General features: G+C 46.4%; 1 protein-coding gene across 1 annotated transcript; it reads right to left on the bottom strand.

Annotated features, from left to right (window-relative positions):
* Positions 1-2,373: 2,373 nt before the first annotated feature.
* On the bottom strand, positions 2,374-8,741 carry LOC309704232 (uncharacterized protein; the record flags this gene model as incomplete). Its single annotated transcript, XM_082529281.1, has 2 exons — positions 8,548-8,741; positions 2,374-8,400 (listed from the first exon to the last, which is right to left on the bottom strand). The coding sequence occupies exon 2, from the start codon at positions 8,212-8,214 to the stop codon at positions 2,374-2,376; it is 5,841 nt and encodes a 1,946-aa protein (XP_082385407.1). The 5' UTR covers positions 8,215-8,400; positions 8,548-8,741.
* Between the last annotated feature and the right edge of the window lie 15,798 nt (positions 8,742-24,539).

The raw sequence follows: 24,539 nt of genomic DNA, 5'->3' as shown, positions 1-24,539 counted from the left end.
TGTTTTATTGTTTTACGGCAGGATTAACGTAGCTATGTCTGTTTTAGTTTAAGTGCTTCTTTACATATAGATGAACTGTTGGATTTTCCAGACCAGCAGGTTAAGGGAAGTTGTTTATGGGGTCACACTCTGAACACACACACACACACACACACACACACACACAGAAGTATAAAATAAAGACAGGGGCAAAGCTCAGCGCGAGTCTCTGAGACTGCCCTTGCTAGCAAGAACTTCTGTGTGTTTCTTTTCTCTGAGTCTTTACTGAAGAAGTGTTTTAGAATATTTTCCCTAACATTTACTTGGTCCTTCGTAGCCGGAGCAGAATATATCAGAACTGTTATCTGTGACTCTGTTCCAGGATCCAGCACTGATTCCTGACGCCGTGGGGGGCCGGCACCGAAGTCTGTGCACAGCCCTCTTAGACGAGGAGAGAGTCCCAGAGCGTGAATTCAAGTCTGGGCCGGTGACCAGGTCCACGGCGCTGGGATTTAGTCTGGTGATCCGAACCGTCAGTGGGACATCGGGGGTAAGAAACACTATTTGGTATATAAGACGGCCGCAAAGGTTTAAAGTAACGTGATAAATTAGGTTGGGTTCGCCGAAAGGAGCTGAATTAGACTTAGGTTTTAGAGGTAACCGAAATTACTTCGTGACAAATTCAAATGAAAACACGTTGAGACAAAGAAATTAAAATAGGTTGGGTTCGCCGGAAAGAGTTGAATTAGACTTGAGTTTTAGAGGTAGCTGAAATTATCTCGTGACAAATTAAAAAAGGTTGGGTTCGCCAAAAAGAGCTGAATTAGACTTGAGTTTTAGAGGTAGCTGAAATTATCTCGTGACAAATTAGCGCGCAAATGTCTATGTGTGTGTATGTGTCTGGAAGTAAGTTGATTTTACAGCACAATACGCTGCTGAACTACTTCCATTTTTGTTTTCTTTGCTGAGGCTCACGTGCTGGTGACAAAGGAGAACGGTTGAGTTTCATCTCATAAAACTGATACCGCTTCACCGTTAGGGTGAAGTCGAAGGCCGTATCAGTAAACCACTCTGAAGTCAAGCGTGCCAGCGACGGCCCAGCAAAAATTTTTGAAAATGGGTGTGTGTCCCGAGCGTCCCTTCATTGGGTTTTGAAATCGCCCTGGGTGTGTGTCCCGAGCATCCCGCATCCCTTCATTGGGTTTTGTCGCGCGACTGGGTTAGCGTCCCACAACTGGGTTAGTGTCCCGAGCGGTCCGGTGCGAGTCCGGATTAGGCCTATTTTGTGTCATTGTTGTCGTCGTTGTTGTTGTTGTGTGAGTGTGTGCGGAGCAGAACACGTGGTCTGTGACACCGACTGTTGTTGTTATCATGGGTTTCTAAGCAACCAAGAGTGAGTCGGAGGGAGACAGACGTATGCTGGACTTTGCTCCTGGCAGCACAAAGTATTTAAATGAAGAAAAAAAAAAGAGCGACGGCTCCTTAGCTGCGCGCGTTCACGCGAGCATGGTCGCGCGGCTTTCACGCGGACCTGAGCCGTGCGGTTAATCGCAGGCTTATAAATGGAAGAGATTCAAATGTCAGAAGTTTTCAGAAAATACACCAGCTTTGAAGAGCGTGTGGAGAAGGCCAGTCCACATCACTTAAGATATGCTCTGGTGAATGGCTTTCCCCCACCCCTTGCTGACACAAAATATTTATTCTTTAGCTTGCCCTGATCGACAACAGCCTGTGTGCCAGACCATAGATTTAATTGAGGTGGATAGTTGTTAAAAGTAATCTACATTAAGCTTAGGGTTGCTCAAATTTAGTACAATGGCATATGAGGTGAAGTGATATAGATAAATGTTTAAACTAATGAAGTGCATAGAGGCTGTACTGTTGCACCCAATGTGACCCAGTGTCCTATATTGAGATTCACAGCCAGCTAAACTCTCTCTTGCATCACTTCCTCCAAGGAACAGGCACGTGTTGTATTTGGACAGGATTTAATGCAAAAAAGTGTGAAACTGAAATGATACAGAATACAGAAATGTCACATAAACATTAGCTTGGGTTGAACTTAAGTGGACATATAAAACACATCAAAAGTTTCCAAATCACTTCAATAATGTCATATACCCTCTCTTAAAGGTAAACACAATTAAGAAACTTACTCATATTGCCACTCAAAGGGATTTAACGGAGTGGATGGCTTTGGATCAGAGGAAAACACACCATGTCTTGCTTCACTCATGAGCAAACACTTCCTATCACACTTCTTTTAGTGACTAATTGGCTCAACATAGCAAACTGTGCAAACCTGCGCCCCCTATAGGCCTGGAGAAATAACATACAAACAGTTCCAGTACACTCCCCGCCTGGCATTATTTTAAGATTGCCACTAGACCCTATTTACACATGAGACCAATCTCTCAGAAGAAGGATACAGTCCGAAATGGGTCTACAGAATGTCTTTGCAATCTTGTCGCGTGTCACCTTCACTTCCATCTTTCTGACAACTCCATCTCTGCTTGGAAGTGTCTTCACGATGACACCCATAGGCCACTCATTTCTTTTTAGTTGCTTGTCCTTCAGAAGAACAACGTTTCCTTCCTTCAAGTTTGGTTTGCTGCGCTGCCATTTCTGACGACCTTGGAGCATGTGGAGGTACTCCCTTTGCCACCTGGCCCAGAATGTGTCGGCAAGGGCTTGAACTCTCTTCCACTGCCGTGTATATATGTTGGCCTTGGTGAATTCCCCAGGTGGAGTTGGAATCGGATCGAACTTCTGGGTGAGCAGAGCTGAGGGGGTCAGGATTAAGGGAGCGTCTGGATCCGAGGAAACGGGTACAAGTGGCCTTGCGTTGATAATAGCCGTGACTTCCGCCATTAACGTTGTCAGGACCTCATGAGTTAGAGTAGGGTTTCCTGCTTGTAGGAGCATTGAGTCCAGGATGCGTCGTGAGATGCCTATCATACGCTCCCAGGCGCCACCCATGTGAGATGAGTGAGGAGCATTAAACACCCAGGAACACCTCTGCTTGCGTAGGTAGTCATCCACACTTGTATCACCAGGTTTTGGGGAATGCAACTTTAGGTCCTTGGAGGCACCAATGAAATTGGTTCCGCAATCTGACCTCAACTGTTTGGCAGGGCCTCTGATCGCAAAGAACCTGCGAAGAGCATTGATGAAACTGGAAGAGCTGAGAGTTTCAATCACTTCAATATGAACAGCCCGTGTAGACATGCAAGTGAACAAGACTGCCCATCTCTTACTGTTTGCATGACCACCTTTGGTGCGGCGTGTTGAAACCTCCCACGGTCCAAATACATCGAGGCCAACATAAGAGAATGGGGGGTCCGTCTGAAGGCGTTCGGCAGGTAAGTTAGACATGATTTGCTGCTCTGTTCTACCTCGAAGCTTTCTGCAGGTGACACATTTGTGGATTACACTGCTGATAGACCTCTTAGAACCAACTACCCATAAGCCACTTGCTCTCACAGCCCCCTCAGTGAAGTGTCTTCCTTGGTGCTGGGTGGCTTCATGGTGATGTCGAATGAGCAGTGTTGCAATGTGATGCTTCCCTGGTATCAGAAGAGGGTTAGCCTGATGACTCGGCAAGCCAGACTCTGCAAGTCGACCTCCTACTCGCAATAAGTTTTTGCCATCGACGATGGGATGAAGTTTGTGAAGAGCACTGTTGCGAGGTAAGTCTCGTTTCGCCATGATGCATTTTATTTCTTCCGCATAGGCTTCACGCTGGACACACCTGATGATTGTGTGCTCTGCTTCATATAACGCTTCATCTGTGAGACTAACCTTACAAAGATGCCAGCCGCTACAGGCACCACCATCTTTAGACTTGAAACTGTGGGAGATGTGGCGAAGGTAGGCCACCGCTTGGACAAGGGAAGTCCATTTTGAGAATCTTTCAAAGCGTGATGAACCCAAGGCACCTGGAGCAGTTGTAGTCACAAGCACATTGACGTTACGTCGAATTTCAATGTCTGACTCTGGATCGACGAGTTCAAATGGACCCTTTTCTGGGGAGAGAGTCTCGTGATTGAGAAGAAATGCTGGGCCGTACAACCATGAAGTACCAGAGAGTTTGTCTGCTGGTACAGACCGAGAGCCATGATCGGCAGGATTGTGCTCTGATGGGACGTATCTCCATTGATCTGGTAGGGAAGACTGCTTGATTCTCTGTACACGATTGTTCACATATACATGGAATCTTCTGTTTTGATTGTTAATGTATCCTAACACCACTTTACTGTCAGTGTAGAATGTTGTCTTGTCAATCTTTACGTTTAGTTCTACTGTGAGAAGCTCTGACATCTCCACAGCAAGCACTGCAGCGCACAGCTCTAATCGAGGAATGGTCGGTTCTGGTACAGGAGCTAGTTTGGCCTTACCCATAACGAATCCGACCTCACTGTGCCTATCTTCATGTGTGACCTTCAGGTAAGCTACCGCAGCGATGGCTTTCACTGAAGCGTCTGAGAAAACACAAAGTTCGATGAATGTGGCTTGTGAGATGGAGAACGTGACGTAGGGGCGGGGAATGTGCAGGTTTGTGAGACTTCGTAGCGAGTCATGCCACCTTCTCCAGCCGTCGTACATGTCTTGGGGTAAGGAAGTGTCCCACTCAAGGTTGCCGCTGGAGAGCTCTCTGAGAAGAAGTCTGCCTTTGATGGTTACAGGTGCAAGCAAACCAAGAGGGTCAAACAAGCTGTTCACTGTTGAGAGTACGCCCCGGCGAGTGAAGGGTTTTTGCTCTTGTGGAACGTGGAATGTGAACGTGTCTGTTGTGGGGTTCCAACTTACCCCCAAGCTGCGCTGGACTGGAAGCTCATCTGTTGTTAAATCGAGATCTTTGATATCTTTGGCCCTATCCTCAGGGGGGAATGCACTCACCACTTCCACTTTATTGGAAGCAATCTTGTGGAGACGTAGATTTGAGAGGGCAAGCATTTTCTGAGTTCTCTGTAGGACATCAACAGCCTCAGCTGCAGTTGGGAAAGACTTTAATGCGTCATCGACATAGAAGTTGTGCTCTACGAAGTCTCGGGCATCAGTTCCATACTCGCTTTCTGCTTCCCTTGCTGCCAGTCTCAGCCCGTAAATTGCCACTGCAGGGGAAGGACTGTTACCAAAGACATGCACCCTCATTCTGTAGTCTACTACGTCTTTGCCAAGGTCGTTGTCTTTGTACCAAAGAAAGCGAAGGTAGTCTCTGTGGTCTTCTTGGACCACAAAGCAGTAGAACATTTGTTCAATGTCAGCTGTGACTGCGACTGGTTCTTTCCTGAAGCGAAGCAGCACACCCAAAAGTGTGTTGTTCAGGTCCGGGCCAGAAAGCAGCACCTCATTGAGGCACACTCCATCAAACTGTGCACTCGAATCAAACACAACGCGTATCTTCCCTGGCTTTTGGGGATGGTACACACCAAAAATGGGGAGATACCAGTTCTCTTTGTCTCTATTGGGAGGTGGTGCGAGCTCTGCATGTTGGTTATCTAGCATTTTCTGCATGAATTCCACAAAATGTGTTTTCATTTCTGGTTTCTTGTCGAGCGTACGTCGTAACGACATCAGCCGTTGGTAGGCGTAGGACCGGTTATCCGGGAGTTTGCGTCTGGGGGTTCGGAACGGGAGTGGTGCAACCCAGCTGTTTGTATTGTCCTTGAAGAAGCCTGCCATCTTTTTCAAAAAGATTACATCTTCAGCTGAATGAGCAAGGTGGTTGTCGTTGCTGGTGTGACAAAACACAGAGTCTCCCAAATTCTCAGCCGTGGGCTTTTGGTGTGAGAGAGCAGATGGCGGTTGACTGGAGATGGCTTTGGTTTGGCTCAGACTGAAGTCCTCCTTTACACTAAGGTGACTGTCGCAGGGAGTGAGATAGCTTGGGCGCCCATTGTCCAATACATAGGTTTTCAGAACATTCACTTTACTTGGCTTGTGGGCATTACCAAGACACACATCGCCAATGATAACCCAGCCCAGGTCAAGCTTCTGTGCAAATGGGTCATTATCTCTGCCATTGATTTGCTCCCTCACTTTGTGAACTCTCAGAAGGTTGCGTCCTATCAGCAACAGAATGTCTGCACTTGGGTCGAGAGGTGGTATTTGAGCAGCTATTGCTTTCAGGTGCGGGTGGTGTAAAGCAGCTTCTGCAGTTGGCACCTCTTCCCTGTTGTTGGGGATGGCATTGCACTCAATGAGCGCGGGGAGAGGGAAACTCATTTTTCCATCTAATGACTCAACCATGTAGCCACATGCTCTTCTACCAGTCGTGTGTGTTATACCACTACAAGTTTTCAGCATGTATGGTTCAGGTGTGGTTTGTATGTTAAATATGTCAAAAAACTCTGTCTTTGCAAGTGACTGGTTACTTTGATCGTCAATTATTGCATACATCCTTCTGGCGTTGTCTCGCTGACCCTTGGGATAGACTTGCACTAAGCAAACCTTAGAACAGGATCTCCCTGTGATTTTATTTCCACATACCTCTGTGCATGTGGCAGTAACATCCGGGTCTTGTGGATTTGCTTGCTCCCCGCCGTGCACTTCAGGAGATGAAGGAGGTCTGAGCATTTGCAGTGTTGGGGCAGGATGAAGAGCTGCCAGGTGTTTCTCACTATTGCACTCTTCACACTTAATCATGACTGTACAGTCTTTGGCTTGGTGGCCGGTGGAAGCAAGGCAGCGGTAACAAATGCTATTGTCTCTGAGGAACCTCTTCCTCTGCTCAAGCAGCATAGCTCTAAAGCCCCTGCATCTTTTGAGTGGGTGGGGTTTGTGATGTATGGGGCACTGTCTTTCAATGTCTTCGTCTGCTTTTTTTACCTTTGATCCCTCTGATGATATGTCCATCTTGTGCACTGTAACCGATGACCTTTGGTTGTGGTTACTTAACGGTTTTTCTTTTCTGTAGCTGGACATGTGGTTGGCATAGGAAAGAGTCGTGTTGAAAGGTGTGGTAAAGCTTGGATCATTCCTTGCTGTTGCTTGACGTTTCACAAATTCGACAAAGAATGAGAATGGTGGGAAGCTAACATTGTGGTCTTCTTTAAACTTTGACCCTACCATTGTCCACTTCTCTTGAAGATGGAAGGGCAGCTTCTCCACAATTGGATGTACTCCCCTAGCTGTGTCGAGGTAACTTAAACCAGGCAAATAACCATCTAGCTTTGCAGCTTGGAGTTCACACAGCAGATCTGATAGGTCGCGAAGCTTGTGTGGTTCTTTACTGGAGAGCTTTGGAAAGTCTCGTATTCGGGCAAACAGGGAGTTTTCTATTGCTTCTGGTGAGCCGTAACATTCCTCTAGTCTCAACCATATCATGTTCAGACCGGCAGGTGGATGCTTTATGTTGACTGCTTTTAATCTCTTGGCGTGTTCAGAAGACTCTGGGCCTAACCACTTAATGAGTAGGTTGATTTCTTCAGTGGCTGTTAGACCAAGGTCCCTAACAGTGCTCTGGAATGTGGCTTTCCAACTAAGGTAATTTTCTGGCTTGTCGTCAAATTTAGACAGCCCTCCAGTTATTAGCTGACTCTTGGCTAAGAATCTGGCGAGGTCGCTTGCTATGGTGTCTGCATTATCATTTGAGCTTAATCCGTGCTGCAGTTGTAATGCATCGTGGAGAGTCTGTGGACTTACATCTCTTTGTAGTCGTCTCTCTGCCCCATCTTGTGGCATGAATGAGTACTGCACTGGCTCTTGTTTGGGACAAAGAGGTGTGTACATTACTGGTTGTTTGGATTGTTCATTCTGATATTTACTGTCATCATGGTGAGATGTAATGTCTGGAACCAGGTCAGTGTGGCTGTGTTTATTTATGTATTCACTCACTTTTTGCTCTGGGGTTACTTGTAGGGGTGACAATGGCCACTCTTCCCCTGATTCAGCTTTGTCAAATTGAGCTGCTGCTGACTCCATTACCTCTGCTTTAGCCAAGGCTGCATCTGCTTCCTTTTGGAGGTTGATTACATCCAGAGTTGCTTCTAGACGGGCCTTTTCTACTTTAATGTTCATCTCCTTCTCAGCGTAAGCTAATCTGGCTTTTGCTGCTTGAGCTTCTGCTTGTGCCCGCGCTGCTGCCATACTGGCTCGGGTTGATGCTGACGACCTGCTTGAACATGCTGCAGATGATCTAACAGTCAGTTTTCCTGAAGACTTTGAGGACCTTCTTGAGCGAGTGGACCTTGCTTCCTCGTCGTTTTGACCTTCAGCCTCTGATTTCTCCATGTTAGAGTAGAACTGTCACTCGACGTCCCTCGCAGAGCACTATGATTTCACTGTACTGTTGCACCCAATGTGACCCAGTGTCCTATATTGAGATTCACAGCCAGCTAAACTCTCTCTTGCATCACTTCCTCCAAGGAACAGGCACGTGTTGTATTTGGACAGGATTTAATGCAAAAAAGTGTGAAACTGAAATGATACAGAATACAGAAATGTCACATAAACATTAGCTTGGGTTGAACTTAAGTGGACATATAAAACACATCAAAAGTTTCCAAATCACTTCAATAATGTCATATACCCTCTCTTAAAGGTAAACACAATTAAGAAACTTACTCATATTGCCACTCAAAGGGATTTAACGGAGTGGATGGCTTTGGATCAGAGGAAAACACACCATGTCTTGCTTCACTCATGAGCAAACACTTCCTATCACACTTCTTTTAGTGACTAATTGGCTCAACATAGCAAACTGTGCAAACCTGCGCCCCCTATAGGCCTGGAGAAATAACATACAAACAGTTCCAGTACAGAGGCACTTGACCTATGTGAAAAACTGTCGTCTTATTATGAGCCATTGTTGAGATATAGAGCACACCTGTGAAAACAACTAATATGCTGAACCCTGTATGAAACATCTAAAAGTACATGATGGAGAAGCTGAATTGAATATGAAAGTGCAAGACTTTGCCACTGTGGGCAAAGCATGCAACCACTTTTCTGAGCTGATGAGCAAGCTACACATCATCAGATCGAGAGCTGTCTGAGAACTCCTCGAAGAGAGGGAAACAGAACTATGATAACTATGATAACTGTGATAACTGGAGTGTGCAGCGTTTCCGTGAGAAGTTTTTCTGCATCTTGACTCATGTGTGTGGAGTGTTCATAGCATCAGCATTATGTTTTTGTTTATTTGTTTTGTTGGGTTGAAAATAATTAAATAAACTTGTGATCATATGTATGGATCACCATGGCACATATCATCAGCCATATGATTTATTTACGCAGATGAAAAAGTGAGTGTGAATGTGTCTGACGTCACAGTGTTTTTGTGCGCTGTGTAAAAGTAATTGCCTTTGATTGTGAGAGCGGTGATTCTGCAGGTCACCAGCTATTTAAAAAAAAAAAAGAGTGAAAAAGAGACAAAATTTACATTGTAGATTGTCATGATTCGGCCGTGTGGCAGGCAGGATGAGGACCCAAATTGCAAAACTCACACACACGGGGATGAACTCAAAAAACACAGCTTTATTGCTGGCCACGAGAAACAATACAAAACTAAACTGGGAAAAACTAACATAAAGCTCACCAAGGAACACAGGGGAATCACACACAGCATGAGGGAGAACGCGACGCCGAACAGAGGGAGACTCAGACAGAAATACACAGAGGGTAAACGAGGAAAGTGGGCACACACGGGGAACACAGGTGATACTGATAATCATAACGAGACAGGGCGGGGTGAACTGAACATGACATGTACAGGCACAGAGGTTCAGACAGGAGGAGAGAGAGCACGGGGAAAACACAGACATAACGGGCTGGGGAAACATGAAACAACCACAAAGGGAGACGAGGGCTCATAAATACATAGAGGGCACACAGGGGGGAGAGAGAGCACGGGGAGAACTTAGACATAAAGGGCAGGGGAAACATGGAATAAAACATAAGGAGAGACAAGGGCTCACAGATACACAGAGGGGCACACAGGGGGTAAAAGCCATGAAGGGAAAACACTTAGGGAACAACACAACAGGGCAACTCAGAAAACATGGTCTAAATAAGGAACGAAATACAAAAATACAAGGAACTAAGAATACTGGGCCCACATGGCCCAGGACCATGACATCACCCCCCCTAAAGGGCTGGCTCCCGACAGCCCAAACCCGAAAAACAAAACAAAAACAGAAAACAACCCACCCAGGGCGGGAGGCGGGGGACCAGGACGGAGGGACCAGAACGGGAAACAAAACAAACAACAGAAAACACAGGAGCACATGACCATAGTCCAAATAAAGTTCAGGGGGCTGACCCAGAGCCCACAGGCACAAGAGTTCACGGGTCACACGGTCGGGGGGCCGACCAGGCGGGTGGCACAGGTGACAGAGCTGGTCCGTAGGCCGGCCGTGCGGAAGGCAATGGCGGCGGCGACGAAGGAGACGACGGAGCAGTTCAGGAGGCCGGCCGCGCGGAAGGCAGCGGCGGCGGCGAAGGAGACGACGGAGCAGTTCAGGAGGCCGGCCGCGCGGAAGGCAGTGGCGGCGGCGAGGGAGACGACGGAGCAGTTCAGGAGGCCGGCCGCGCGGAAGGCAGCGGCGGCGGCGAGGGAGACGACGGAGCAGTTCAGGAGGCCGGCCGCGCGGAAGGCAGCGGCGGCTCTCCAGTGTCAGGTGTGCTGGCCATGGCCCGGTGGGCACAGGACCAGATGAAGCACAGGCTGAGGCTGGACCAGACGAAGCACAGGCTGAAGACTCAGAGGCTGGACCAGACGAAGCACAGGCTGAAGACTCTGAGGCTGGGCCAGACGAAGCACAGGCTGAAGACTCTGAGGCTGGGCCAGACGAAGCACAGGCTGAAGACTCTGAGGCTGGGCCAGACGAAGCACAGGCTGAAGACTCTGAGGCTGGGCCAGACGAGGACGAAGACTCTGAGGCTGGGCCAGACGAGGACGAAGACTCTGAGGCTGAAGCCGGAGCCGGACCAGGCGGAGCAGGAGCAGCTGATGCAGAGGCCGGACCGGGCGAGGATGAAGGCTCTGAGGCTGCAGAGGATGAAGGCTCTGAGGCTGGAGCTGCAGCTGACGAAGCACAGGCTGGAGCTGCAGCTGACGAAGCACAGGCTGGAGCTGCAGCTGACGAAGCACAGGCCGGAGCTGCAGCTGACAAAGCACAGGCCGGAGCTGCAGCTGACAAAGCACAGGCCGGAGCTGGACCGGGAGGAGCAGAAGCCAAAGCTGGACCAGGCGTAGCAGAAGCAGAGGCTGGACCAGGCGTAGCAGAAGGTGGCTGGATGGGCTCCTCGGGCCCTCCAGCTAATGTGGCATGGTGCTGGACGGGCTCCTCGGGCCCTCCAGCAGACGAGGCGTGAGGCCGGACGGGCTCCTCGGGCCCTCCAGCTGAGACAGGAGGCTGAACGGGCCCCTCGGACCCTCCAGCTGAGACAGGAGGCTGAACGGGCCCCTCAGACCCTCCAGTTGAGACAGGAGGCTGAACGGGCCCCTCGGACCCTCCAGCTGACGTGGCATGAGGCTGGTGCGGTTCTCCTGAACCCCCAGCTGACGAGGAAGGTTGCTGAACGGGCCCCTCGGACCCTCCAGCGGAGACAGGAGGCTGAACGGGCCCCTCGGACCCTCCAGCGGAGACAGGAGGCTGAACGGGCCCCTCGGACCCTCCAGCTGACGAGGTAGATGGCGGCGTAGGAGCCGCGGAGTCCTGGATGAGCTCATCCGAGCTCCCAGCAGGAGCTGATGCAGAGCCAGAGAGATTTGAGACCCCTGGCTGAATGTTAAGCTGACCAGCGGACCGTACTGCTATCGGGGACTGGGCTACAGGAGCTACTGGGGCCTGCGCTACAGGCGGCACTGGAGCTACTGGGGCCTGCGCTACAGGCGGCACTGGAGCTACTGGAGACTGAACTGAGGGTGGCTGCGAGGGAGCTAACTGAACTGAGGGTGGCTGCGAGGGAGCTAACTGAACTGAGGGTGGCTGCGAGGGAGCTAACTGAACTGAGGGTGGCTGCGAGGGAGCTAACTGAACTGACCTGGGAGGAGAAACACGAGCAGGAAAAGGAGCAGGCTCAGAAAAAACTGTCCGAGAAATGGCAGGCTCAGGGTCGACAAAAATGGCTCTATCAAAAATGAACCCGCCGTCCACTTCATGTTTTGTAGTTTTAGCATTGTCCGGTTTATGGCGGCGGGCGCGCCGCCTCCTTCGAGCAGAGGAAGCTGGCGCGATGGGCGCTGATGGCGCCAACACAGAGGGTGACGTAGTGGTGAGTTCCCCGTCGTCCGCCCCCATCCTTGCCAGAAATGAGACAGGCGAAAAATAGCCTAAGCGGATCGGAGACGGCGAGCGGCTGGTAGGCTGTGCAGCAGGTGAGAGGTCCTCCTCCGGGATGAGCCAGGGTTTCCGCCGGAGCTCGTCCTCCCGATAAGCCCGTAACACCTGCTGCCGCTCTTCCTCGCCAAAGTCTATGGCTTCCGTTGTCTCCGTGCGCCACGCCGTGCGGCCAGACCGCGGTGAAGACGCGGAAGCCGGCGGGGTGCGGGCAGAAGGTGTGTCTGTGGCGAGCCTCACCGTTCCAACTCTGACCGCTACTGGCTCATGAGACAGCGGCGATGACACCCGTTCACGGGACGGAGGTGTGGGTGCTGAGGTGGCATTCAGGACCCTCTGGGCCAGCGCACGGGCACGAAGCTCCTCCTTAAGGGGGCCCAGGGAGTCAAACGCCTCGACGAGGTGGGGGAGCTGTCGCAACCGTGGCTCCCGCAACAAAACGGCGTCCACGGCCGCCAATCCTGTGGAAACCACACTTGGATCCGCGCATCCGATGATGCGATCCATAATGCGGCAGAGCCGGTTCAGCTCCTCCCCTACCTCCTCTGAAATGTCCGCTGAGTCCGACATGGTCGCGTCGTCCTGGAGGTCCGCGGAGGGGTTGTGAACTGCTGGGTCCATATCGTGGTTGCGTTCTTCTGTCATGATTCGGCCGTGTGGCAGGCAGGATGAGGACCCAAATTGCAAAACTCACACACACGGGGATGAACTCAAAAAACACAGCTTTATTGCTGGCCACGAGAAACAATACAAAACTAAACTGGGAAAAACTAACATAAAGCTCACCAAGGAACACAGGGGAATCACACACAGCATGAGGGAGAACGCGACGCCGAACAGAGGGAGACTCAGACAGAAATACACAGAGGGTAAACGAGGAAAGTGGGCACACACGGGGAACACAGGTGATACTGATAATCATAACGAGACAGGGCGGGGTGAACTGAACATGACATGTACAGGCACAGAGGTTCAGACAGGAGGAGAGAGAGCACGGGGAAAACACAGACATAACGGGCTGGGGAAACATGAAACAACCACAAAGGGAGACGAGGGCTCATAAATACATAGAGGGCACACAGGGGGGAGAGAGAGCACGGGGAGAACTTAGACATAAAGGGCAGGGGAAACATGGAATAAAACATAAGGAGAGACAAGGGCTCACAGATACACAGAGGGGCACACAGGGGGTAAAAGCCATGAAGGGAAAACACTTAGGGAACAACACAACAGGGCAACTCAGAAAACATAGTCTAAATAAGGAACGAAATACAAAAATACAAGGAACTAAGAATACTGGGCCCACATGGCCCAGGACCATGACAGTAGATGAAAAATAATCATAGGAAAAAGGTTTTGTGTTGATCAGCCAAGAACAACTACAATCTCATTTTCTGCTTTTAAGAAAGGACTGTTCACAAAAACACAGAAAGAGAGAGAGAGAGAGAGAGAGAGAGAGAGATGTGTATTGATTAAGCAGTGATGATAATAATGAACATGTCTTAGTTTGTCACTTTCAGGTGCAAAGCAGACCTGAATCAATTTTCCACATGCAGCGGTCGGAAGAAAGTTATAGTTTAACATCATTGGAAACATGCAGGCCAAGTTTCTGGCTGACTTATTTACAGCACCATGTGTCTCTCAACCTCACAAGCAGCTCTCACTCCTCCCTGAAGACAAGGAATGCAGCTCCAAAGACCAATAACATGGCAGATAAAGAGACAGCAGCAAGTCCTGAACAAAGAGACCCAGCAGGCAGCAGCAATGTGGACAAACAGCATCAGAGAAGAAGAGCAAACCCATCATCCTGCCTGATCGGATGAATGGCACTGTGAAGCTGCAACTTCACTATGCATGTGAAGAAAACTTTTGAGGAGAACTGAGGAGACTGTTGGAGTTTGACATTTGCCACCTTTGGAGAAGATGGCAAGAAGAGACAGTGACAGGACAAAGCTAAGGAGAACTGCCGGCTATTGGACTGTTGAAGTGGGAGAGGACAACAGAGTGAGAAGACACAGAGTGAGTAAGTAGAACACAGAGGAGTGCTGGTGTTAAATGTGGGAAATCAAAATTTGGGTTAGTAAACCTGGGAAAAACAAAACTGACTGCTTAAGTTTGAAAATTGAGAAGGAGTCTGAAACACTGCAAAAAAGAAACATATACAAAATCACACACACAAGCAGAACGTGCCTTAACCCTACTAACACTTCCAAACACAAGAGAGCTTATGAAGATTAGACAACATTTTAAGCATGTGAGTCTGTTTATCATCTTGTCCAAATCACTTAGTGTGATGCAAAGACCAGTGGACTCATAGCACATTAGTTAAGAAATGATCAAATAATAGCAGAGAAGTGTGTAGGAAAGGCAGCTTTAAGAACATGCCCTGCTGGAGATGCAGCTCCACAGACATGCATTAAACCTGCCTAATAACACAAACACACATGCAATGAAAATTTATCTCTCATCAGTGTTAAAATAGTGTCAATTTAGCAGACACTTGTTATCAAATACTGAATTTATCCAATGCAACAAATTGACTCTCTAGGTTACAGGACAACAGTTTTAACTTTTGTGGGAAAAAAGATTCTGGTTTGACCAACCAGTGATCAGACAATAAATTTAGTTGTTAATATAGTAAATTGGGAGATGCTTTCTGCTTGATTGATGCAGCACAAGTAATTTACTGTATGAGGGAAATTCTATTTTTGTGATAACATTTTGAACATGCATTTCTGTTGTCCTGTCAACTTAGTGGGTTAATAGCTGATATGCAAATTAGTTGATCGTTCTTAGATTAATGAAAGGTGATTGAATTCTCTCCGGGTACTCCGGCTTCCTCCCACCGTCCAAAGACATGCAGCTTGTGGGGATAGGTTAATTGGATAATCCAAATTGTCACTAGGTATGAATGTGAGCGCGAATGGTTGTCTGTCCCTGTGTGTTGGCCCTGCGACAGACTGGCGACCTGTCCAGGGTGTACCCTGCCTCTCGCCCTATGACAGCTGGGATGGGCTCCAGCACCCCCCGCGACCCTGAAAAGGATAAGCGGAAGCGAATGGATGGATGGATGGATGGATGGATGGATGGATGGATGGATTGAATTCTAGCACGAGTGAATGAGATGTGTTGGAGTTTGTTAGAGTGGAGACTCTAAAACACTGAGTTTCCTGTTTTGATGTGCGAGTGAATCCTGTACTTAGATACACAACTCTGAATACATAAGAACAAACTTCTTTTGTGAAGTGCATGACAACATGTCACATGTTTTATGATGACGGGAAAAAAGAAAAATTGAATAAAATAGATCTGTGGCCTAAATGAGTGAAAAGCACAGACCTGGGGATTAAACTCATAGCTAATAGGACATTAGGATTGTATTGTGCAGCTGATGGTTGGTTTGGAGTGAATCTAGCTGATTTCTTTTGTTGTGAAGTTGAGCCTGCCAATTAGTATGATGGTATGATAAACCATGCTAATGGTATGATTTACCCTCCTGAGATGAGGAGCTTGTGTCATGACTTAACAAGGCCTTTTTATTTTGATACTTTCACAGTGCACTGAAAGTTTTGTTTGATAATTTCTGTTATTTTTCATTTTTCATTTTTTTTCAACAGGCACTGATTTCTGTTTGTCAATTTCTTTTCTTTAAGCAGATCCACACGTCAGGAATTAAAAGTGCTATACGACATTTTGAGAAAACCGTTACAAGTGAGTTTCTCCACATTAAAATGGGCTCTGGAGAACGCCACTTATTTGGGACTTATTTGGGACAAAAAGGATTCAGCGAGGAAATCCGATCTAAAAGTTCTTCTTTTTCTTTTGAAATGACGTCATTTTGCTGAAAGTGGAAACTAAATGCGATGATGGTTTCCACTATCAGCAAAGAAAGAATGAATGAATGAATGAATGAATGAATGAATGAATGAATGAAAAAAAAAAAAACTGACTGACTGGTAAAAGCTGACAAGACTTGACCACGACTCAAGGTTAACCTCCACCTAGACAGGACAAAGGGTGGATGAATTTATGTGTTTCCTGTTACAGGAGCAGAAAGATGATAGCAACATTCGAGGTTGCATGATGGTTTAACCTTTGAAATGCCATTTTCTGTGTCTGTGCATCTACCAGGGGTGTTATTCACTACCTAGTGTTGCTTACAGAGGTAACGGTGACAAAGTATGCATACGCCTGCGCAGCGCTAACATTTGCATTTTCTTCTCTACAGCATTGCAGTTTTTCATGTGTTTGATCATGTGATTTATAAGAGGATTAGTTAATGTTTTTCTACTACAGGATTTCTGGGTTTATGTGTGACGGAAACTGTGTTTACAGGTTATGAGTTGGTGATGCTTTTACACTGTGTTTTTGGGAAAATGTGAAGGTTACTTTGATGATGTGAATGACATTCTTTCCACAGCTATGGATGGCTAACTTTATGGTCTTTTTATGGCACCTCTGGAACCTGTCGACCTGCGTTTGACCTGTGTCTGACCACCGTCTGACCACAGTCAATGTGTATTGCTAATGTTTGTTTTTCTAAGAATGCTTATTATTCTTATGATATAATTGTTTATAAGTGTGAAGTTTGATTTCACTTCCAGATCTTGTTTTCCAGGCCATGATGGTGTGTATGCAGGCTCCTGGGGGAGCCAGTCTTTAAGCAAATTTAATATGCAAAACACACTAACATTTTTATTGCAGGATTATAGGTCCAGGGTGGTGCTGCTCCAGAGGAGGAGATGCCCTGATGTTACCTGGGATATGATCTAGCTAATCTTTTTCTTTAAGACAGGAATCTGATTTTGATGAGTTGACTCATGGGAGCTTCCATGTGTCAAGATGAGGAATCCAGGATTAATATGAAACAATGAATTAACATTAAATTTTGGAATTAACATTAAATTTTGTTTTATATGATTTTTGCAGCGATTTGTGTGATTAACAGCTCATTCAACGGGTATTAAACCTATGCAAGTGGTGCATCCATGTTCAGATGAGGCTTTGATGGCCTATAAGTGAAGTTCACTGAACTAAAGAATGTGGTTTGATGATTGTTGACATGCTCTCCAAATAGAAGTTTTTCCTCCTAGCAAGGAAATACAGGTGCAGCAGTAATCTCCTGAAAAATCTTCAGAGGCCCAGTGAGAAGCGAGAACCATTCCAGGCATAACTGACAGCCCAGGCAGTGGTTGAGGTCAAAGGTCGAGCTGGTTGGGGCCCATCATGAGATCAGACTTTGGAGCCACAGCAAGGACCATGAAACTGCGTTGGAATGAGAGCTGTGCCACGGGGGTTTCCAGAGGCCAACAGAGGAGATTGTGGACAACAGATGGGCACCTGAAGGATGAGGGGAGCGTGCCAGCTCCATCGACAGCGCAGAGGGAGTCTAAGGATGGCATCATGATTCTGGGAAAGCACAGGAACCAGAAGCTATGGTGGTGATGACAGCAGTTTCCTATGAACATCACCTAATGCTGTGCCACTATACTGTGCATACGATGGCACACTGAAGACTGCTGGGATCATAACAGCAGTAAGATAACTGGACCCAGCACCCTTTCCACAAAGGGGTTTTTCTGCAGAGGATGGACAGTAGAAGAGTCATAAGTATTCCTACCGCAGGATGAAGGCCTGAAGTGAGGTGATGGGGGTTGATGGAGGCCAATTCAAGTGCTTCTGACCATTTCAACTGCCTGCAAAATAGCGGAGAGACCCTCCTGGATACATCAGAGCCACTGCAAAAAGGTTGAGGTCCCAGGAAACCACGACACCCCCAAGACAGCACAGTAGAGAAATCTCACGCTTGGTTGTTTCAGTGGTGAGGGGGGAGTGCTGATTGATCCCCCGTAGGGTAAGCTCGCACTTCAACCTCCAGCCTCTGATCAACTCTAGGGCAACCAAGTGCGAGGCGTGACGGACCTGTGTGCAACCATAGGAAGGTGGACCCTCTTGGTTACCTTGACTACAACGCTCACTTTTACAGGACCCCAGCTGACGCAAACAACAGCTGAACCAGGAGAAAGGCAGAAAAGACTGACACACGACAACTCTCACCTAAGAGACATGACACAAGATCACATTCATCCGTGGATGAATAATGCCTGGTACCGTTATATCCACGACAGAACAAAGGCAGAATCAGCAAATACAGACTGTTATGTCTGTTCTCATATGCCCAGCACGTCGACACACCCCACATTATATGGCGAATATATGAACAACACTCAAGCAAAGTGTGCAGCTAGCTTTGCTGGCATTGGATTCCAACACAGCCGAATCACCATCGACGATAAAATCTCACACCCCTCACTTAATAATTGGAACATGTGATCAACTTTTTTGGATCGACCTCAATGTGACAAATCGGAACATCTCTATCCATTTCCCAGTGTTCCTGGACAAAGTGCCCGGAAAAAACCACTCCATGTGTTACCAGCAAGAGAAAGGTAACAGACCCCTTGGAGACACCACAAATTGTGTCCAAACTGCAAGCCACGGAGAGGGCGCACCTGTGAATATGAGTGGGCCCTCTAACGGCACGTACTGGGTGCAAGGAATGGCCTGGTTATGTGGACAACGGGCATATTTCATACTGCCCCCAGACTGGACAGGAACATGTGCTCCTATATTCCTGTCAGACCACACTTTCAGGATGTCTGCGGTGAACACCAGTGCTGAAGTGCAGTGTAGTGCTGAAGAGAAACCTAGGGTTGTTCTCATTTTCGCTTTCTAAATCTGTGATCCTCAATTTCCTCTCCAGCTTACGAGTTATCTGCTTTAAGCTACATGTTTGAGAGTTATACCAGGGAGTTAAGTACTTCTGTTTTGAAGCTCTTTTTTTCACAGGAGCTACAGTATCCAGTGTCATATGTAGTAAGGAGGTAAAATTATAAACAAGTTAATCGACCTCTGGTGGAGTAGTGTTCAGGTAGCTGCTCTGCTCTTTGTTGGTACAAAGCATTGAAGATGATAACAGTGGGTGAATTATATTCTTAAACTCAGTTACAGCACTTTCAGAAAGACATATGAAGACATTCACTGTGATGAAATCTCCCCACTGCTGTGTAATCATTTATTGTATATTAAACTGTTATTAGAAAATGATCAGATAAGAGAGGGTTTTCAGGAAAGACTGTTAAATGTTCAGTTTGCATTAAGACTTATGGCACAAAGTGAAAAGATTTCCTCTTAGAGGTTAGCTTCGAATGTCTATTCAGTTTAAATTGATGGTGAACTGTGGCTGGGCCGTTGCATAATGGCATAATGCATAATGCATAACTGTTCTCCAGTGGTGTTAATGTCTGTCATTATTGAAATGTACTCTTGTATAAGTTTGATTAAACCTGCAGTCAGCTGAGGTTGAAGATGTCACTCGGATGAGCGATAAAACGTTTCTCCCACTGAAAACCCTACATCCAGATGCACAGAGTCAACTTTTTGGGATTCCTTTGGTTTAGTGTAGCAGGCCATGTATGTCAGTTTAGGACACATAATATAGAAGATGTTCACACACAGTCTCATTAACTGTTTTCAGTAATACAGATGGAGGTTTATCAGAGGAGGAGACTTAATTATTCTACACTCACACTGGCCAGGGCTCCTAAGCTTGTTAAATAAAAAAGTGTAAAATTAAATTTCAATAAACTAACCATAATGCCAGCTCATATGCTCTTAACACTGCATCTTTAACTCTTTTATAGGATTTGCAGTCTTCTGATTCCTGATGAGTTCCGTAAGTGACAAGCTTACTGACTGTGTTTACTCTTCTGTGTATTAGGTATTAGGAGTAGGTACGGGTGCAGAGGAAGGTTGTGTCCTGGCTGACTCTATTCATGAAAAATATAATCTGTGTTACAACAAGATTGAAATTGAGACTCAGCATTGTTTCCCAATCTTCCAAGCCCATATGAACTGTAGCCTCAGCTTTCTGTTCTTAGCTGACAGGAGTGATAGCAGAACAGATGTGTTATAAAATTTTGAGCAATGTCCTTGTACGATATTTAAGCTGCTTGTAAAGTGAAGAAAGTAGACACTTTAATCAGCCCACTCCTACAACCTGAAATGTGTGAAAGTCTAAATATTTATCAGAGGGGTTCACTAAATATCAGCTGATTTCAACAGGACAAAACTGCTTAAACTACTTCAATCTCCCACTGTGACCAATGGTGCAGAGCAGGATGAGGGTTTGAAGGTCAGTTCCTGCTATTGCAGCATCACTGAGTGTCTAGCTTAAGATAAACATCATTTATTTTTGAGGTCAGTTTTGATCAAGAACATAAGTATAGCCTGCATGAAACAACCAGACCAGGAGGTTCAATCAAGAACACATATGACATATGACACATATCTACAGTGGGGCAAAAAAGTATTTAGTCAGCCACCGATTGTGCAAGTTCCCCCACTTAAAATGATGACAGAGGTCAGTAATTTGCACCAGAGGTACACTTCAACTGTGAGAGACAGAATGTGAAAAAAAAAATCCATGAATCCACATGGTAGGATTTGTAAAGAATTTATTCGTAAATTAGGGTGGAAAATAAGTATTTGGTCACCTCAAACAAGGAAAATCTCTGGCTCTCACAGACCTGTAACGTCTTCTGTAAGAAGCTTTTCCGTCCCCCACTCGTTACCTGTATGAATGGCACCTGTTTGAACCCATCATCTGTATAAAAGACACCTGTCCACAGCCTCAAACAGTCAGACTCCAAACTCCGCCATGGCCAAGACCAAAGAGCTTTTGAAGGACACCAGGAAAAGTATTGTAGACCTGCACCAGACTGGGAAGAGTGAATCTACAATAGGCAAGCAGCTTGGTGTGAAAAAATCAACTGTGGGAGCAATCATCAGAAAATGGAAGACATACAAGACCACTGATAATCTCCCTCAATCTGGGGCTCCACGCAAGATCTCATCCCGTGGGGTCAAAATGATCATGAGAACGGTGAGCAAAGATCCCAGAACCACACGGGGGGACCTGGTGAATGACCTGCAGAGAGCTGGGACCAAAGTAACAAAGGTCACCATCAGTAACACAATACAACGGCAGGGAATCAAATCCCGCAGTGCCAGACGTGTTCCGCTGCTGAAGCCAGTGCATGTCCAGGCCCGTCTGAAGTTTGCCAGAGAGCACATGGATGATACAGCAGAGGATTGGGAGAATGTCATGTGGTCAGATGAAACCAAAGTAGAACTTTTCGGTATAAACTCAAGTCGTCGTGTTTGGAGGAAGAAGAATACTGAGTTGCATCCCAAGAACACCATACCTACTGTGAAGCATGGGGGTGGAAACATCATGCTATGGGGCTGTTTTTCTGCCAAGGGGACAGGACGACTGATCCGTGTTAAGGACAGAATGAATGGGGCCATGTATCGTGAGATTTTGAGCCAACACCTCCTTCCATCAGTGAGAACTTTGAAGATGAAACGAGGCTGGGTCTTCCAACATGACAATGATCCAAAACACACCGCCCGGGCAAAAAAGGAGTAAGAAGTGTCCTGACGTCAAACATCTGCACCTGGTTTGGGAACAGCACCAAGCAGGACAGACGAGATCTGCAAAGGGTGGTGCGCTCGGCAGAACGCATCATTCAATCAGAGCTCCCTGACCTGCTGTCCATCTACACCAAGCGGTGCAAGTCCAAAGCTAGGAAGATTATGATGGACCTCTCCCATCCCAACAATGGACTCTTCTCACTGTTGAGGTCTGGGAAGCGCTTCCGCTCCCTTAAGGCCAAAACAGAGAGAATGAAGAGGAGCTTCTTCCCCCAGGCTATTCGGGGCCTGAACCAGGTGTAGACTGGACTCTCCCAAACACGTCACTATAAGACTGGACTCTCACACACGTCACCACACGCACCACCACACATTTCCTATAATCCTATAATTCCTATAATTTATAATCCTTATCTTTATAATCTCTTCTGCTATTTGCACATTCTTTACTGTAAATTCCTAAGTTAATTTGTAAATTTTTGTAGTAAATTGTAAATATTGTAGAACTTTTCTTCTGTCATTTAATGGTCGGGCATTGTACAGCTACAAGCATTTCACCCCCATGTCATACTGTGTATGGTTGTGTGTGTGTGACAAATAAAATTTGAATTTGAATTTGAATTTGAAAAGAAGCATTTGAAAGTCCTGGAGTGGCCTAGCCAGTCTCCAGACCTCAACCCCATAGAAAATCTGTGGCGGGAGTTGAAAGTCCGTGTTGCTCGGCGACAGCCCCAAAACATCACTGCTCTCGAGAAGATCTGCATGGAGGAATGGGCCAAAATACCAGCTACTGTGTGTGCAAACCTGGTAAAGACCTATAGTAAACGTTTGACCTCTGTTATTGCCAACAAAGGTTATGTTACAAAGTATTGAGTTGTATTTTTGTTATTGACCAAATACTTATTTTCCACCCTGATTTACGAATAAATTCTTTACAAATCCTACCATGTGGATTCATGGATTTTTTTTCCACATTCTGTCTCTCACAGTTGAAGTGTACCTCTGGTGCAAATTACTGACCTCTGTCATCATTTTAGGTGGGGGAACTTGCACAATCGGTGGCTGACTAAATACTTTTTTGCCCCACTGTACTTGACACGAAAGCAGTACACACTGAACTCAGGTAACATTTGTTATTAGAGGAGGTCAAAAAGTGTGTCAGTGAGAAATATCCATCAAAAGCATGATTTACACTAGCTGCAGCTCACAGTCAGCAACTCATCAGTTTTGTTGTTCAAACCAAACAAGAATTTTTCACATCATGTTGTCCTGCAGGAACTCACCAGATCACCTCTCCAGCACTTTGATCCCAAGACAGGAATACAATATGCAGAGTTAGTTTAATTGATTGGAATGCAGCTGTCATCTTCAGAGTGTTTCATTTGATAAAGTTAATAACGAGAAATCAAGTGGTCAGAGCTATCATGGTGATATTCAGGGTCAGATTCTGTGCTAGTGCAAAACCTTCTTTTGGCCTGAAAAAGCTGCTGTGGGGTTTACAACAGAGGAGCAATTGAAAGCCTGCAGGTCAAATTAACGTCCGGATGCATTTGCAAAAATGTTTCATGTGAGTGGAAAGTTCTCTGGGTGATCCAGATATATAGTTGATATACAAACATTTCAGTAATTGGCTTTCAAGTGTCACCCAAACATGAGGAGGCCAGTGATGGAGCCAGTGACGGTTTAACAAAAATAATACAGTGTGAGTGCAGGTTTACATGTTTCTCTCTGAGAAAAAGAGAAGTCGATGTGTTTCTATTAGTGTGAAATCCTTTTTAGAAATTAGGCACTGTGTGAGGTCATTTAGTAAGAGTCAGTGAATCTTTCACAGTTGTAAAAAACATAAAAAGAAACAACATAAGTAACGTATGTTTTTCTCCGAGGGTGGTGGGGTAGAGGACTTCATGTGTGGGTGACTGAGAATGTCCATTTTATTAGATATGTTGTTGTAACTGTTTCAAAGTCAGTAATGCATGAATCTTCAATGATTTTTATTCCTTAAAAGAGGACTTTGTACAGTGTCCATTTGTGTCTGTCTCCACGTTGGGTGATTGTGGAGTATTTGAATATGTGTGCATGAGGGTGGGAATGCCCGTTGGTGGCTGCGTGCGCCTGTTCGACTGTGTCTGTATGTCAGGTCGGGTCTTACACTCCACCTCTCTGGGAACATCTCAGGCCCTTCAAGGTATGGAGGCATATCTCGATTTACCACACTCCTTGCCGTTGCCTGATGCCCTCAGGCGTCGGTATGTTCAACACGTTCTAACTCCCAACTCGTCAAACGTGTGACGCATGGTCAGGCCCCCTCTGCTGCACATATGGACGCGCAGGGTACCCCCCTCGCGTCGGGAATTGACGTGAAAGGTCCTCCGATTGAAGAGATTGCCGCGGAAGTGGCTTTTGTCGGTATATTTAGACATTTTCCAAATCACATTGTAATGACCTATACTGAACACAATAAATTATATAATGCAGGCAACTATCTGAGAGAAAATTACTGCAGATAAAACTAATTACAGGCTGTTATTTGTGTATCGGTTCTTGCATTGACGGAGTGAGCGATGTATGCTGGGTAATGGCACAGCTAGCGATTGGGTGAATTTATTGCACCGGTTTTATAAACTGTTCTACAATCCTTTTGATATTTGGAAATCTGTCGATCATTCGGCTACAGCTGTAAGATATCTTCTCCAACTCCTCTGAATACATGCAGTCATTTTACCGTCTGCTTTGGCTAATCACGCTCTTACGTATTAAATTAAATTAAATGCCTAATAA

The sequence above is a fragment of the Aulonocara stuartgranti genome (assembly GCF_965226115.1).
Source record: "Aulonocara stuartgranti genome assembly, chromosome: 4".
Lineage (NCBI taxonomy): Eukaryota > Metazoa > Chordata > Actinopteri > Cichliformes > Cichlidae > Aulonocara > Aulonocara stuartgranti.
This window is presented reverse-complemented; position numbering and strand designations above follow the sequence as displayed.